The 14,975-nt window shown below is 32.7% G+C and overlaps 2 protein-coding genes across 2 annotated transcripts; one reads left to right on the forward strand and one right to left on the reverse strand.

Annotated features, from left to right (window-relative positions):
* Positions 1 to 1,696: 1,696 nt before the first annotated feature.
* LOC133689739 (25S rRNA (cytosine-C(5))-methyltransferase NSUN5) lies at positions 1,697 to 6,704 on the forward strand. Its single transcript, XM_062109741.1, has 12 exons — positions 1,697 to 2,031; positions 2,151 to 2,209; positions 2,300 to 2,350; positions 2,455 to 2,593; positions 2,847 to 2,932; positions 3,078 to 3,176; positions 4,173 to 4,226; positions 4,776 to 4,920; positions 5,105 to 5,163; positions 5,590 to 5,749; positions 5,987 to 6,148; positions 6,293 to 6,704. The coding sequence occupies exons 1-12, from the start codon at positions 1,776 to 1,778 to the stop codon at positions 6,547 to 6,549; spliced, it is 1,527 nt and encodes a 508-aa protein (XP_061965725.1). The 5' UTR covers positions 1,697 to 1,775; the 3' UTR covers positions 6,550 to 6,704.
* Positions 6,705 to 7,028: 324 nt separating this feature from the next.
* Positions 7,029 to 7,847, reverse strand: LOC133689740 (17.1 kDa class II heat shock protein-like). Its single transcript, XM_062109742.1, has one exon. It carries the CDS (start codon positions 7,735 to 7,737, stop codon positions 7,264 to 7,266), a length of 474 nt encoding a protein of 157 aa, XP_061965726.1. The 5' UTR covers positions 7,738 to 7,847; the 3' UTR covers positions 7,029 to 7,263.
* Between the last annotated feature and the right edge of the window lie 7,128 nt (positions 7,848 to 14,975).

Here is a 14,975-nt window from a genome sequence, read left to right on the forward strand (position 1 = left end):
ATATATATATATAATAAAGGGTATTTTCGAACTATTCTGAGTTGTGTTTGATGATGCATGGGAGAGAAAGTAACTAATGGGATGAGTGTGGTGTTGATGATTTTGGTTTTTGTTTAAAATTGTTAATTGTTTAAAAATATTAGATTTTTTAAAATAAAAATGGATTTGAAATATAACTATCTTGTTAACATATATCAAAACGAGTCTAAAAAAAAATAATTAATTAAAAAATATTTGAAAACTCAAGCTTAATTGGAAAGGTAAATATAAACACTAAAAGAAATAGAAAATATGTACTACAATTGTAAAATTTGACTGGAGACAAGGCCAAGTTACAAATCATGAAAATCAATTTTTATTTTTTTAAAATGATAAAAAATATGTTGTTTTAAAAAAAATAAGTTAAAAAAATCAATGGTTAATATCTAGATCAACCAGTCAAAATAATATTTTAATTAGATTATTTGAGTGTTTTTTTGTTTTTTTAATTTAAAATTAATTAAATCTCAAATTGACCTATCAAGTTCAAAATAAATAAATAAATCAATGGTTAATATGTATGATGATTTTGTTAAAAAAGCAAAAGAAGGAAAGTAAAAACATTAATTTTACTTTCAAAATATTTTTCATATTGATTTTACTATTAAATCATTTTTATTTATGAATTAAGAATTTATTGTTAGAATCGCTTAACAAAAAGTATTAATTTTAATATAAAATGATTTCATTTTGATATTGAATAAAATTATGAAAAAGAAAGCTTTAAAATAAAATGAAAGTTCTTAATTGAATTTTTTAGAAAATAAAATGATAAAATAGATATAAAATAATTGTTTAGTGGTGAGCATAGTTTTAAAACTCCAAACCGGCTCGACTGACGGGTTGACTGGAATCCAGTTGACTCAGGACTTTAACCGAGTCTTACAAAGCAAAAACCAGAGTCACAATTGACCCGGTCAAGCTCAGATGACTCGCCAGGTCAACCTCAGACCCAAAAATAACAAGTACCCAGAATCAAAATCAAGAATCCATGATTGAATCTATATCTAGATGCAAAATCAAGGTAAAAAAGCTAGAAACAATGTGAAGATTCAATCTAGATCAGAAATTTAAGAATACTATAAAGATTGAGTCTTTTAGAAAAATAGTAAGCACCCAGAAGCAAAATCAAGATCAAGAAACTAAAAGGGCTGTAAAGATTCAGACTTTTCTCATAAGATTTAACATACAGATGGTTAGATTATTAGGCTACAGATAACCACATGAGAGATATAGAGTTTCCTACGATTGATTGAGTCGGTGGGCAAGCGAACTCTCCAACCCAGTCTCCTAGAGTCTAAGACAGGGAGGGAGCAAGTTTTCGAGGGGAGACGGCAGGTTAACGAGCCAGTTTCTTTCACCAATCCTGTGAGCTAGCTTCTTTCTTTCTTCCATAAGAGAGGCTAGACAAAGAAGGATTTGCAGTGATTTACTTTAGTGAATGTCAAATATGTATATTTAAAGCAAAGAAAGAATGAATTATGGAGATTTGATTGTTTGGAGGGGTGGATGGTGGGTGAATATAATTTTTATTGAAAGATTCTTATTTTTATTCTTAATTTATAAATAAATTAGCCCGGGTGAGTTTTAACCAGGGTTAATTACCGGACCAAAATTATGGTGGTAATATTGAGATTACAAAAGAAAAGAACGCCTCGTCGTCTAGTTGCACTTTTAACTTAGCGCAATTAAGACATCACTTTCGCTCCCTCACAGTTACTCAGAGCCACCACACTATGGCTCGAGACAAGGCGCCTTCCGTCAAACCCAAACCGAAACCAAAACAAACCACCGATAAATCCGCAAAGCCACGGCTGAACAACGCCGAACGGTCTGCTTACTTCGCTAGAAGAGAAGCAGCCAAGGTCTTACACACGGTTCTTCAAGGAGACGCTAATCGCCAAGCCGTTGCCTCCATTAAATCACTTGTCTACAGCCCTTCCATTAGAAACAAAAAAGCAACTTTCGCTCTTGTTTGCCAAACTCTCAAACGTAAGTCAGCTTTATCAAATTTATAATAGTATTTTTCCAATGCTAACCGAGCAGTGCCGAAGAGAGTGAAATGTTTATAATTCAAGCTAAATTTGTTCTTCTTTTTTTTTAATTTTCAGATCTAATAATAATCAAGGATGTTTTGGAGATTGCGAATATACTTAACAGCAAGTGGAAGGTAAAGAAAAATAAAATATTTTTACATTTTTTCATTTTATTAAGATTATTTTTTTGGATTAAATTTGTGTTTATTGTTATGTTATTGCAGAGACAAGAGGAATTGATTTATATTATAGCTTATGACGTTTTATTTGGAAAGGTAATTTATGCTAATTTAATAAAAAAAAATACAATTCTGTTATGCGTGGAGTGATATTTGATATTTTTGGTGGTGGTTTGATGTGGAGTGTTAATTTTTCGTAGGAGATTTCATTGGTTGGCGGTGATGCGGAGAAGTTCCTTGCATGTCGAAAAGATGCTATGCAGTCAGCTTTAGCTAAGCTTGTAGTGAGAAAAAAAGCGAAGAACATTGATGACTTTATTGCTCTTTATCAGCCTCCGGGTACATATTCTTGTTAATTTTGAATTTTAGTTGCGCTCCGTGGTAAAGCTGTTAGAGTGAGAAGGGTTACTTGAGGATAGGTTTAGTTTTAAGTTCTACATTCCTTTGCTATAATTGATCTAAGTTGAGACTCTATTATTGTTAGATTTTGGATTTTGTTTTTCCTTGACCTTGACCTTCTTTGAATTTTTTAAAGTTTAGTTGTCTGCTTTCTCACAATTTTGCGAACATTTGGGTGCTAATTATGGTGCAGATATTACAAAACCCTGTTACGTTCGCGTAAATACCTTGAAATTGGATGTTGATTCTGCCTTGCATGAATTAGGAAAACAATTCAAGGTACTTTCTGAGATTTCTCTGAAGCTTTAGTGAGGGAGTTTGAAATATTTGAGCAAAGTAGCTGTTATCCTTTCACGTGAAAGGAATGTTGAATGTCATGAACTGGAAATAATTTTTTTATGTTTTTTGTTCTTTTGTTAAACAGGTTCAGAAGGACGACATGATACCTCACTTGTTGGTGCTCCCACCACATACTGATTTGCATAATCACTCTCTGGTCTTGAATGGAAGCATCTTTGTGCAAGTAAGAAGTTTTTTGAATTTTACATTGATGCTGTAACTAAAGCTTTTGATATTCAAATTTACACTCAGAAAACATGTCAAGTCCAGTTTCTATAGGGTTCTTTTAAATAAGCACGAGATTGGAAAGGTGCAGGGGTTTAATTTAACCAAAAAGGTTTGCAGTGAAAAGGCAACTTTTATGTGTATTTTTTAAGGCCAATAAATGTTCATGGACAGAGTGATTAATAAATATGGAATCAATTCAAGAATCAAAAATCAAAATTTGGGAGCCAATATTGGTGTTTTCCTGGTACTGCAAATCAAATGCATGAAGTTATATTGTGGTTCTTTCTTGTTCTTTTGGAATTAGAAACCAATCTGAATTTTTTTTAATTGTTTTGGAATCTAAGAGATGTGGAACATTCTACCATATGCATTTACGAATTCTGGAAGGCGTATCACCTAAGTTTCCATCTGCTTCATACCCAGTGTTAGATTTCCATCCACAGTTGAAAATTCTAATGATTCTGAATCACTTTGCAAGGAAAGTGGCTGCATACTGAGACATAAAATTGAGAGTCAAACATGAATCCTGACTTTGACCAGGAAAAAACAAAGGAAAATTACTTATCAAAACCAACAAAACACACATACTAGAAGGAAGACCCACCTATTGTAGAAGAACAAGAAATTATTAATACATCCCTTGACTCCTAAAAAATCAACTTAATTAAGGAAAATAAGAACATACTGAAGTATGGAAATTAGCAACATACTGAATTATGGAAACATGAAATTGAGAATTAATGCAACTAAAATACAGATATAAAACACCATAGAGATAAGACCACACTGCATCTTTTACCAATATAGGAGTCTTCTTTGATTCTTGAGACCCATATTGTTCCCACTGAAGCATTTTTTTTTCTTGATAAAAAATTTGTTGACTAAGGTTTGCTGATAAATTCTTATTTAGGTCTTTCTATATGACTTATAATGGAATCCTCTATTTTCATAGGGAAAGGCAAGTTCAATGGTGGCAGCAGTTCTTGATCCCAAACCAGGATGGGAGGTGAGTTTTGGTAAATGCTAGCTACTTTCTACATTCTTTCTCTGCTTCTTGTATTGGTAACTTGTTAAGATCTTTTACTAGTCAGTTTTAGATGTGCCTTCTCTTTTCCCCTCCAGAACCTGGGGTATACCCATTCCCATTTGATTTGATAATTTAAAATAGTTTGGTAGCATGTGTTTAACCTGTTTCTTGAAGAAATAAATTTTGGTGCTCAGCATAGTACCCTTTTAGCAACTAATTATTTGCTGACAAGTTATTTTCAATGTATGGTGTATAATCTCTTTTTTTTGGGCTATTTTATAATGTTCATCAAAATTATTAATTCTTGAACCATAACAATTGAGAATTTTTACTTTGATATGCCTTCTTTCTTTCTGAAACATGACGCATGAAGTACAAAATAATGTTAAAAAATCCCTTACAACAATTCCTTTACCTTACCATGGATATATTTTTTTGCTTCATGTTGGCAGTGGGGCCCCAGTCGATTGCATTTCTTCTGTAGTTTCCCTCATGCTCACTGTGGTTAATGTTTCATTTTCTGTAAAGGTTCTTGATGCATGTTCAGCTCCAGGGAACAAAACCGTTCACCTTGCTGCCCTTATGAAAGGAAAAGGGAAAATTATTGCCTGTGAGCTGAATAAGGACAGGGCTAAACGTTTAGAAGACACTGTCAGACTCTCTGGTGCTGCTAGTATCCTGTCTGCAGTTTTCTGATTTTTTCCCTTTTGCATGAGATCTCTCTCTCACTTGGCTCCCAGTTTTGTTCATACTAAATTCTCTTTCGTGGTCAATTATTTAATTTATTATTGCTTTTATTCTTAGCTTCCTAGTTTTCATCTTACTTAACATCCCATTTAGCCTTAACTGGCTTCTAGACATTGAAGTTCTGCATGGTGATTTTCTAAACATTGACCCAAAAGGTCCATTTTCCAAGGTAAATAAATGGAAGATGTTATTTAAGATTCGTGATGCCGAACTGTTTGCACACTGTTTGGCTTTTCAGTGCTCAAATTTTTATCACATTGAAAGAATAATTTAAGCTTGAAACATAATATATTGGAATTCGCTAAGCTCTTTCTTGAACTGCAGCATCCCCACATGCCACCGCTTCTGCAACTGTGGTGACTGATACCTAGTATTTCTGCTCTTTTTTAATGAACATCGAGTTGCTTTTTCCTTGTAATTAGCAAGTTGTTTCCAAAAATTATTTAGCCAGCTAACCCTTAAAAAATGCCCTCGTTTTTTTAATTTTGGTTCACTTTAATAGGTAGGGAAATATTGTTTATTGTAGCCTTACTATGAGGGATCCATCTACTTGGCATATCATGTGCTCTTACTTACGAGCAATACTTTACCACAGGTCTCTGCTATTCTTCTAGACCCTTCTTGCTCTGGATCTGGGACTGCTGCTCAAAGATTAGACCATTTACTCCCGTCTCGTACCACTGATGTTGTTGACACAGAGAGATTGAACAAGCTTGCAGCTTTTCAGAAGAAGGCCCTGGCCCATGCTTTGTCTTGTATGTTCTCCTTTTTAATTGATTCAAACACGCTAATTCTACAGTTATTTTCATGGTATCCTTCCTGCAACTTAAAATTGCTCATATCACCAGAACCATATACCAGCCAAAATGAGAGAGTGCTGAAGGGTATCGAAAAAGTGTGGGATATGAAAATTATTGGCTGCTATTAGTTGTTTACTGTTGTGCACTTCAAAACGTTCTAACTAGCATAGTGTGAAACAAAAACTGTTGCAGTTCCAGCCGTTAAAAGAATTGTCTACAGTACATGCTCCATCAATCAAATTGAAAATGAAGACGTTGTTAATTCAATCCTACCTTTGGCCACATCCAATGGTTTCCAGCTTGCAACTCCCTTTCCTCAATGGCAACGCCGCGGTCTCCCAGTTTTTGAAGGCTGTAAGTGCTTCTGTGAATCATTATTGTATTGCTTTGTGTAAAACTCCTGATTTGACTCAATTGAATGCAATCGCGTGTTACTGAATGAATTGTGCAGTATGAAGTTCAAACCTTTGTAACTATTTCCTGTTTTTTCCCTTGCAGCCGAACATCTGCTTCGAACTGATCCAGTTGAGGACAAAGAAGGCTTCTTCATTGCCCTTTTCGTCAAGAAGGGCTCTGAAAAGAACTCAGAGGAACGAAGTGGAAGCCGGAAACTTGCTGGATCTCTTTCAAATGGTAAAGGCCGGTTAAAAAGATTTTGCCATGTGAACAAGAAAAATCTGGCGCTGCCTGTATTCTACAGAGGTATTTTTAAACCATGGTTGCACACCAAGAGCTCGCTGACAAGAAAAACCTGAAAGAAGTTCAAAGACCTCTCCATTTGATTGGCATACTTTAAAATAGTTTCGCTCATCGTCCTTTCCTTTTAGATAATTGCCTTTTGTTTTCAGTTTAAACACTGACGAAACCCATTACATGATTGATGAGAAGTTCGAAAGCTTTTGCAGATAAATTTACCCTTGCTCGATAGACTTTCAGGCTCCTGCTACTATCGGGCAAATCAATATGGCGAGCAAATAGGGTTTCAAGTTTATTAGTTTTAGGATTGAGTTTCAAGAACCGCAAGGTATGCCTGCTCCGTTTCTAAGCTAGTAGGATTAATGTGAATTGTTATGTCAATGGTATATGGCTGCGGTGATTAATTAATGTTGCTCTATCATGCAATGATCGTCGAGAATTCCAAATAAACCTCGAAAATATCAGAGATGAAGATGTTCAGGGGAAGAAAATTGGCAGAAACCTAAAAATACATATGAACTAGAGTAAAGCAACCAAGTAGAAAGAAAAAGTAATATATAACGCCACTACTACATTCATATATTTCATACCACGTTTTGAACAAACAATCACTAGTTTCCTAAAGAGAAAACTAATAATGAACTCATTCAAACGCAAACACACCCAAAATTATCCCACACCCCCAAGCAAAGCACCCAGCAAAACCCTCGTTATTCATCATCGCCTTAGCACACAGAACAAGCCACATTATATATGTAATCAAGCATTCTTCTTCAAGCAATCTTGACCTCGATAGTCTTAGGCTTCTTAGGCTCAGGAGGTGGTAATTTCTCAACAGTAACAGTCAGAACCCCATCTTGACAAACAGCAGAAATAGCGTCAGTGTTAGCATTCTCAGGCAACACAAACTTCCTCATAAACTTACCAACCCTCCTTTCCATTCTTACATACTTGGCCCCTTCTTTCTCCTCTCCGCGCTTCCTCTCTCCACTGATAACCAGCACATTGTCATCCTCCACTTGAACCTTGATGTCCCCTGATTTCAGTCCCGGCATGTCAATGACGAACGCATAAGAGTTTGGATACTCTTTCACATCAGCTGGTGTTGATGCCATTGCCTTGGCATCACGTACGTAAGTGCGTGTCGGCGCATTGAAGGACTTGTCTGCCTCATGATCAGTTGCATCCATCATGTGCTGGAGGGTGTTGAAGAGTGGCGCGTCAAGACCCATGATTCTGAAATCCATCTTTCTCTTCTCGCTGGAGATTTCGCTTGTGTGATTTTTTTAGTGTTTCTTCTCTTGCTGGTGTTTTAACTCGGCGAGGGGAGGGTGGTCATTTATAGAGGGATATTGGTGGTGGAGAAATGGGAGTTTCTGGAGAGATGTAGAAACTGAAGGGACTTTCCAGGGGTTTCTGCTGGGTATACGAGTTGGGTCTAGAATGTTCATAGAAGAAGCAATAGTGCCCAGTCTTTACGAGGAGCCCGAAAAGTAATTGCCAAGACTTACTATTTGAAGTCCCACTCTCTCTCTGTTCCTCTACGGAAGAAAAGTCAAGTCATTCCCTTAGCAAGGATTCCTTCCTCAAGAAAAAAGAGCGAGAGAGAGGGAGGAAAAAAAAAAAAAGCAAGGATTATTTAGGATAGGTTAAAACGACAATAATATCCAAGAAGACCAGGAAATTTTGATTAAATTAAAAGGGTCGCACTCCGCAATACCATTCGTCAAGGGCGGTGTGCTCTATTGCACATTGCGTAATTTTTAACATAGAATTAATTTTTTTTTAAATTTAAAACCCATGTATTACTATAGAACTAGATTTAGCTTACCATGGGTTACTATAGTGTAATAATAATTTTTTTTCTTTATAATAAAAAAAGTTGTTTTTCAAGGCAAAATAATCTTTTAAATATCATCCATTTATTATTATGAATTGATTGGGATGGAATTGTCTATCAACTTTTTTTATATAGTTAAATAACATAATTTCAGTTAAAAATAAATAAAAAAGTAAGGTTTTTATGTTTTTTTTTTAACAAAATTAATTCATTGTCCTTGAAATAAAATAAAAAACTTAAAGAAGAAGTCCATAGGTATTTTGGTATTTTCATCATGGTTATTTTGTTATAATATACTCAATTAGGGGCAAATAATTTTTTTAACAAATAAAAATATTAATAAAAAAATTATTGGTAGTTGTAACACACGCCAACAAGTGGATGTCGTCCGCGCTTTTTAGACGGTGCTTGCAGTAACTTCTAGCAGTCAAAAAGACCCAACCATCATGTCTTTCGAAACATCTAGTAACAACGAGGCTAATAGTGTGGCACATGTTGTGAAATTCTCGACAATGATGGGATTCTTTTCTCTCACCTCCCCTCTTTTCTCTCATTTTCTTGGGAATCGTGCAAGGTCGACCAAAATTCAGAGTTTTCCTCATATTTATCTTTCTTTCTATTGTGATTTTTATTTCTTTGATTAGTCCTCATTTGTTTTGAATTCTTTTTTTTATTGATATTTTTTTTAAATTTCATCCCTTACCATTTGGTTTTATTTTATTTTTATATAAAAAAATCATCTTTATTCTTTTGATTTTTTTTTCTATTCTTTTCTTGATTTTTTTTTCACTTTTATCCCTCAATATTTTATTTCATTTAATTCTTTTATCTAATTTTAGTTTTTATTTTTTTAATTGTTCTTTTTTTATTTTCTTAATTTGATTTATTTTTCAATTTAACCTCTCATTATTTTTTTCATTGGTTTTTGTATGAGATTTGATTCTTATTGTTTTAATTACTATTTTTTTTTATTGAGAGTTTTGTTCGTAAGTTTTTTTTTCCTTCTACAGGGTCTTCCAGGTCTTATGACCAGGGTCATTGATTTTAAGAATTAGCTCGATTTAACTTTGGTATGTTTTAGTTTTTTTTTTAATTTTATCTTTTAACATCAAATTATTGAGCCTTGAGATTTCTAGTTTTTTCTACTTTCCTTCTATTGGGGTTATCATATGTCGCAGGTTAGTAAAGATCACCTGAGTTGACTAAGGTTTTTTAATGTTTTTTTTTTAATTATCTATTTTGACATTAGACTATTGGGTCATGAACTTTCTATTTTTTTATTTTTTTGTTCTATAAGTTTATCCCTAGTCGCTGGGTAGTCAAATCAACCTAAGTTGACTTAGTTTCTTTTTTCAATGTATTATTTTCAATTTCATCTTTTGAAATTAGGCTATCTAGCCTTGAGCTTTCTGATTTTTTCTGCTTTTCTTTTTATATGGTTATCTCGGGTCTTAGGTCAGTCAAGTTAACCTAGGTTTTATTCAATTTTTTTTTCTGTTTAACTTCAATCCTTTTTTCTAGGTCGTTTTTTTTTATATCTTAATTTCATATCAGAGGTGGCGGGTTAATAGAGTGAACTTAGGTTGACTTGAGTTTTTTTTTTTATCTTTGACATTTCTTTTTTTAAAATTGATTGTTGTTTTTAATTTCATCCTTTAACATTAGGCTATTGAACCTTGAACTTTGTGATTTGTTTTTCTACAAGGGTATCTCAATCTCATATATCAGACCACATGATGGTTAAGTTAACTTAGGTTATTATCAACTAAATATATTTTTTTATATTAAAAAAAATTGACTTGGCCTGCGACATAGTACAAGCATAAAAATCTAGTCTTCTACTATTACTTCTATTTTCTTTCTCCTGTTTTTGGGTTTAGGGTAGGATTAAGAAGGATGAAAATACATGATCTAGCTAGAACTTGCTAATTAAGAATTTGAAAAGGGACTCATTACTTTATTGATATGTTCATTTCAAAATACTTAATCACACACCAATCACTTACTATGAATTTTTTTACAAAGCCATCTTTAAATTTAAATAAGACCAGAAGAAACTCTTATAAAAAATTGACATTATCACACAAGAAAGTTAAACTTTCATAACTAGACACTTACAAGTTGTTTATAACTTTATGAATTGAATTCAATTCATATAGTGAAATCAATTCTTGTGTTTGGATTTTTTTTAAGGGTATGGATTTGAATTACAAATAGATTTGAATTTGTAAAAATTAAGTAAAAATAAATTAGAAGGCAGATCCTATTAGAAACAAAACACACATAAGTATTTGGAACCTCCCAAACTTTATTGATTCATATTCAACTCTTAATACACACTTTATTTTTCTACATACAAGGCCCTTTATATTTTTAAAAAAATTATAAGACTCAAACTATCCTAATCCAATAAGGACTCTAAATACTAGGGCTGAGCATTTCCGGTTCGGTCCGGTTTTAAATCAAAATAAACAACCAAACCGAACTTTTTTTTTTAATTTTTTGAACCGAACCGAACCGAACCGAAAACCGGTTCAAACCGATTAATTTTGGTTCGGTTCGGTTCGGTTTGGTTTTTTTCCTTTCCAAACCGGTTCAAACCCAATGGTCGTCTCTGCTTCTCCTACAACCTTGACCACAACAACGTTCAACTGCACATAGCGTTGATTGTTCAAGGAAAAGTTCATCCATTTCATTGTAATTAATCAAATGGCAGAGGGGTTGTAGAAATCCATGGATATGAAAAACAAAAGAAAAGGAATGGATCTACTATTCCAATTCTATTTGTGACACAGACTCAACAAGAAAATTAAAACCCAAAGAAACCAAATCCATAAGGGAGGGGAGGAAAATCAAAAGCAGAGGGTGAAGTGAGAGAGATGTAAAGAAGGGAGAGGGTAGGGGGGAGAGGGTAAAGTGAGATAGAGAAGGGAGAGGGCGGGGGGGGGGGGGGAGAGGGTAAAGTGAGAGACAGAGAAGGGAGAGGGTGGGGGGCGAGTAGGCAGAGGGTAAAATGGGGGGGTGAAGTGAGAGACAGAGAAGGGGGAGGGGGGGCGACTAGGGTTAGGAAATGTTTGTATTTATACTTGTTTTTTTTTAAATGCTGGTTGATTGAACCGGTTCGGTTCGGTTCAATCAGTTTCAGACTTTAGAAACCGAAACCGAACCGAACCGGAATTTTTTTGTGATTTTTTAATCGGTTAATTCGGGTTTTTTTCGGTTCGATTTTTTCGGTTATTTTTTTCTGGTTTTCTCGGTTTAATCGGTTTATCGGTTTTTTTGCTCACCCCTACTAAATACTAGTTTACTAAGGATTCTAAATCCTTTTTCTTCTAAGACATTAATTCCTAACTTACATGGAAACTTGGTTTAAATAATTATTACTGGACCATATGATTTGCCACAACAACTTCTCTTAGAATTGATATCAAGAACAATATTTCAAAAATATCCTTAACAACACAAATCTTATTTTTCACAACCCCCTGGTGTCTCTATGGACAAGTTATTTCAATACTGGACTTTTTTTGTCAGTGGTGATATTAAGAGAAAAAAAATATCATAACCTAATTTTGAGTTCTTCAAAAACTTAATATTTTTCATGTAGAAAATATTTTTCTTTGAAGAAAAAAGGAAAAGAAAAGAAAAAATAATAATGATAATAATACTTCAGATCACAATCAAACAAACATATAATTTATAGTTGGTTAGAACATCAGGTGGATGGACAATTTGGGATCTTGCTAAAGAAATTTTTTAAGATGGATTGAAAATTGGTTAAAACTGAATAAATTAAAAGTTTGAGGACCAGCATGAACATGATTGCAAATTTTTGCAGTCCAATTTTGATAGATCAAGACTTAATTAAGAACAAAGATAAAAGATAGGGTAAAATTGGAAAAATTAGAAAAGCCAAGAGCCCAATTGAACTTTAAAAGGGATTAATTGGCTTAATCAAAGGTTAAAATGAAAGAAAAATAAAGTTTGGAAGTTTACTTAACCAAAATTAGAAGAATCATTAAGCCTAAGAACTTAATTGAAGAAAAATATAAGTTTGGAAGTCAATTTAGGTCAATACTACAAGAGTTAAAGATTAAAGGACTAAAATGAATGGGTGTTGAAGTTATCCGGAGCTACTTGATTTAATCAGGGTAAAATCAAAAGAATTAAAAGTTTAAAGAGCTAATTAAAGATGAAATTAAAGAATTTTAAGACTAAGGATCGTGATGTAAAATGTGTCGAAGTATGAAGGCTCAGTTGAGGAATGCCAGTTACACAATTGAAAAGCTTCCCTAAGATTGGAACCAATTGAGGATGTGATTGCAAAATTACAAGAAAAATAAGGAGCAAAATTGACTTGAAAAAAAAAGGTAAAAAAACCTAATTAACATAAGTTGAAGAAACAAAGTAGTTTTATCTTTAATGAAAAGTGTGTTTTGGGGCAAAGTTATGTGTATTATGAAGAAATAACGTTATTTCTATGTGTTCAAATAAAAAAGGAAAAAGGAAAAATCAAACGACTTATTATCTTATACCATACATTGTCGCCACCTAAACATCTTGGATCAACATGATATTCCCACCAAAATACACTAAATCTTTCCCAAATCATAGCCTAGATGACCTCCTTCGAATCTAAAAGGAGAGGCCCATCATTGCTACCTTTGCTGCTTTCCAGAGTCTTGTTTCTTTTCTTTTAAAATCAATAGGTATATTGTCTCAAATAGTAATACTCTATTTTCTAAGGTTACATGTTACATGACATTCAGGTTTAAATTGTTAGCTAGGTTCTCACAGCTTTTGTTCTTGGTACAATTTGATTGGTTCCATTTATAAAATAATTGATGCTGTTGTTCTGAATCATGATATTTAATTGATGTAGACAAGCATGACAAGTAAAAATATATCCCAATTTACCCTTTAAAAATATTAGGGCAAGGGCAAGACTAATAAGGTGGTGTGGTCGTATCCTGATGGTGATTTTTGTTCTTTGTTTTTTTTATCATGTCACTTTGCAAATACAGCTCTAGTTATTTGCATTGTCTCATTTAGATGGTTTCTGCTTCTATGCAATGAGGCGCAAACACTTTTGTTTTTAATAAGGCCTTTCATTGTCTCTTTGTTTTAGTTTTGTTCCCTCATTTTTTATTTCTCTCAAATAATAAAATTAGTTTCTTTTTCGTGACTCAATCCAATAACAAATATTTTTTTTAGATTGAAATAATTATATAAAAAATAGATAAAAAAAAATTATAAACACTAAATCCAATGAAAACAACATTGAAGGAACAAATCGACAATAAAAAGAATTTGATTATCAAAAGAAAAACAAAAAAAAGGACCAGGGTTGACAATATTGTTTTTTTAAAAAAACAAAAGGACTGCTATTTTTTATTTTTTTTCAGTTTTGATCCTCTCATTTTTTATTTTTTGCAAATAACAAAATATGCTTGACCCTTTTTTTCAATTTTTTCTCTTTAATGTCATTCACCCCCCACCCCTCGACGGTTCTTTAAAAAAAAGTACAGTAGGTGACATGTCGCTTGTTGTTTCAAATTCTAGCCATCATTGGTGCTCGGAAATTTAGGCACCCAACTTCAACGGCTAAAAAACAATTTTCATCAATTTTTTCAATTGAAAACACCTAAAAACACAATAGGAACCTCAATAAACCCGTTTATGATTTTTAAGTAACATTCAATCATTTTAAAAATAATCAACTCGAATCAAAATATTCTCAAGCCCGATCTATTTTTTTTTTTGGCAAGATGAAGAAAACAAATGACCTAAATGGAACTTTAGTCATCAAATAAAACATGTTGACACTAAGAATAACTAGTTTTGTTGTGGAGAAGTAGTTTTTCATAAGTTTTCTCTCTGCTTCACTATTTTATGACAACTCTTTCTTACCTCTCTCAAAATTAGAGACTCAAATGCAAGAAAAATAAAATTTTAAATCAAAATATTTAATTTCCAAACTAAAAGGACCAAATGTTTTTTTAACAAAATCTCAAAGCATTGAGGCGGAAACAATTTTTTAAAGTCCTTCCATTATTTCTCCATTTCAGTTTTGGTCCGCTCATTTTATATTTTTCTCAACTACTAAAATTGGATTTATTGTGAAACCAAGCCTTAATCCAATTACAAGACTTTTTTTAGATTAAGATAATCAAAACAAATTATAAATCTTAAATCTCAATAAAAACAATATCACAGAAACAATTTGACAATAAAACAAATTAGATGATCGGAAGCAAGACAAAAAAAGGACCAAAGTTGATAATATTTAAAAAAAACAAAAGGACTATTATTTTTTATTTTTTTCTCAATTTTGGTCCTCTTATTTTTTATTTTTTTGCAAATAAAAAAATTGATTTTTGCTGCTGAAATGTTTTTCCAAGACCACGATAACTAGATAAAAATCAAATCGAGATAAATTATCAATCCTAATTTTCAATCAACACAACATTGAATGATAAAATTAAAAAAAAAAAACATATTCAACAATCAAAGTAAGAAAAAAAATGAAAAAGAGAAGAAGAAAAACCTTGAAAGTGATTCCTCTCATATGGCTTAGTGAAAGATTGATGACTTTTAATTTTTTTTTTATTAAGAATTTTATTTTAATTATAAATTTAACAAATT

This window comes from Populus nigra, chromosome 3 (assembly GCF_951802175.1).
Source record: "Populus nigra chromosome 3, ddPopNigr1.1, whole genome shotgun sequence".
Taxonomy (NCBI): Eukaryota; Viridiplantae; Streptophyta; class Magnoliopsida; order Malpighiales; family Salicaceae; genus Populus; species Populus nigra.

Coding starts and splice junctions, on each gene's coding strand:
- LOC133689739 (XM_062109741.1), top strand. CDS start 1,776: ATGGCTCGAGACAAGGCGCCTTCCGTCAAACCCAAACCGAAACCAAAA. Junction 2,032..2,150: donor TGTTTGCCAAACTCTCAAAC/GTAAGTCAGCTT, acceptor TTTAATTTTCAG/ATCTAATAATAATCAAGGAT. Junction 2,933..3,077: donor AATTAGGAAAACAATTCAAG/GTACTTTCTGAG, acceptor TTTGTTAAACAG/GTTCAGAAGGACGACATGAT.
- LOC133689740 (XM_062109742.1), bottom strand. CDS start 7,737: ATGGATTTCAGAATCATGGGTCTTGACGCGCCACTCTTCAACACCCTC.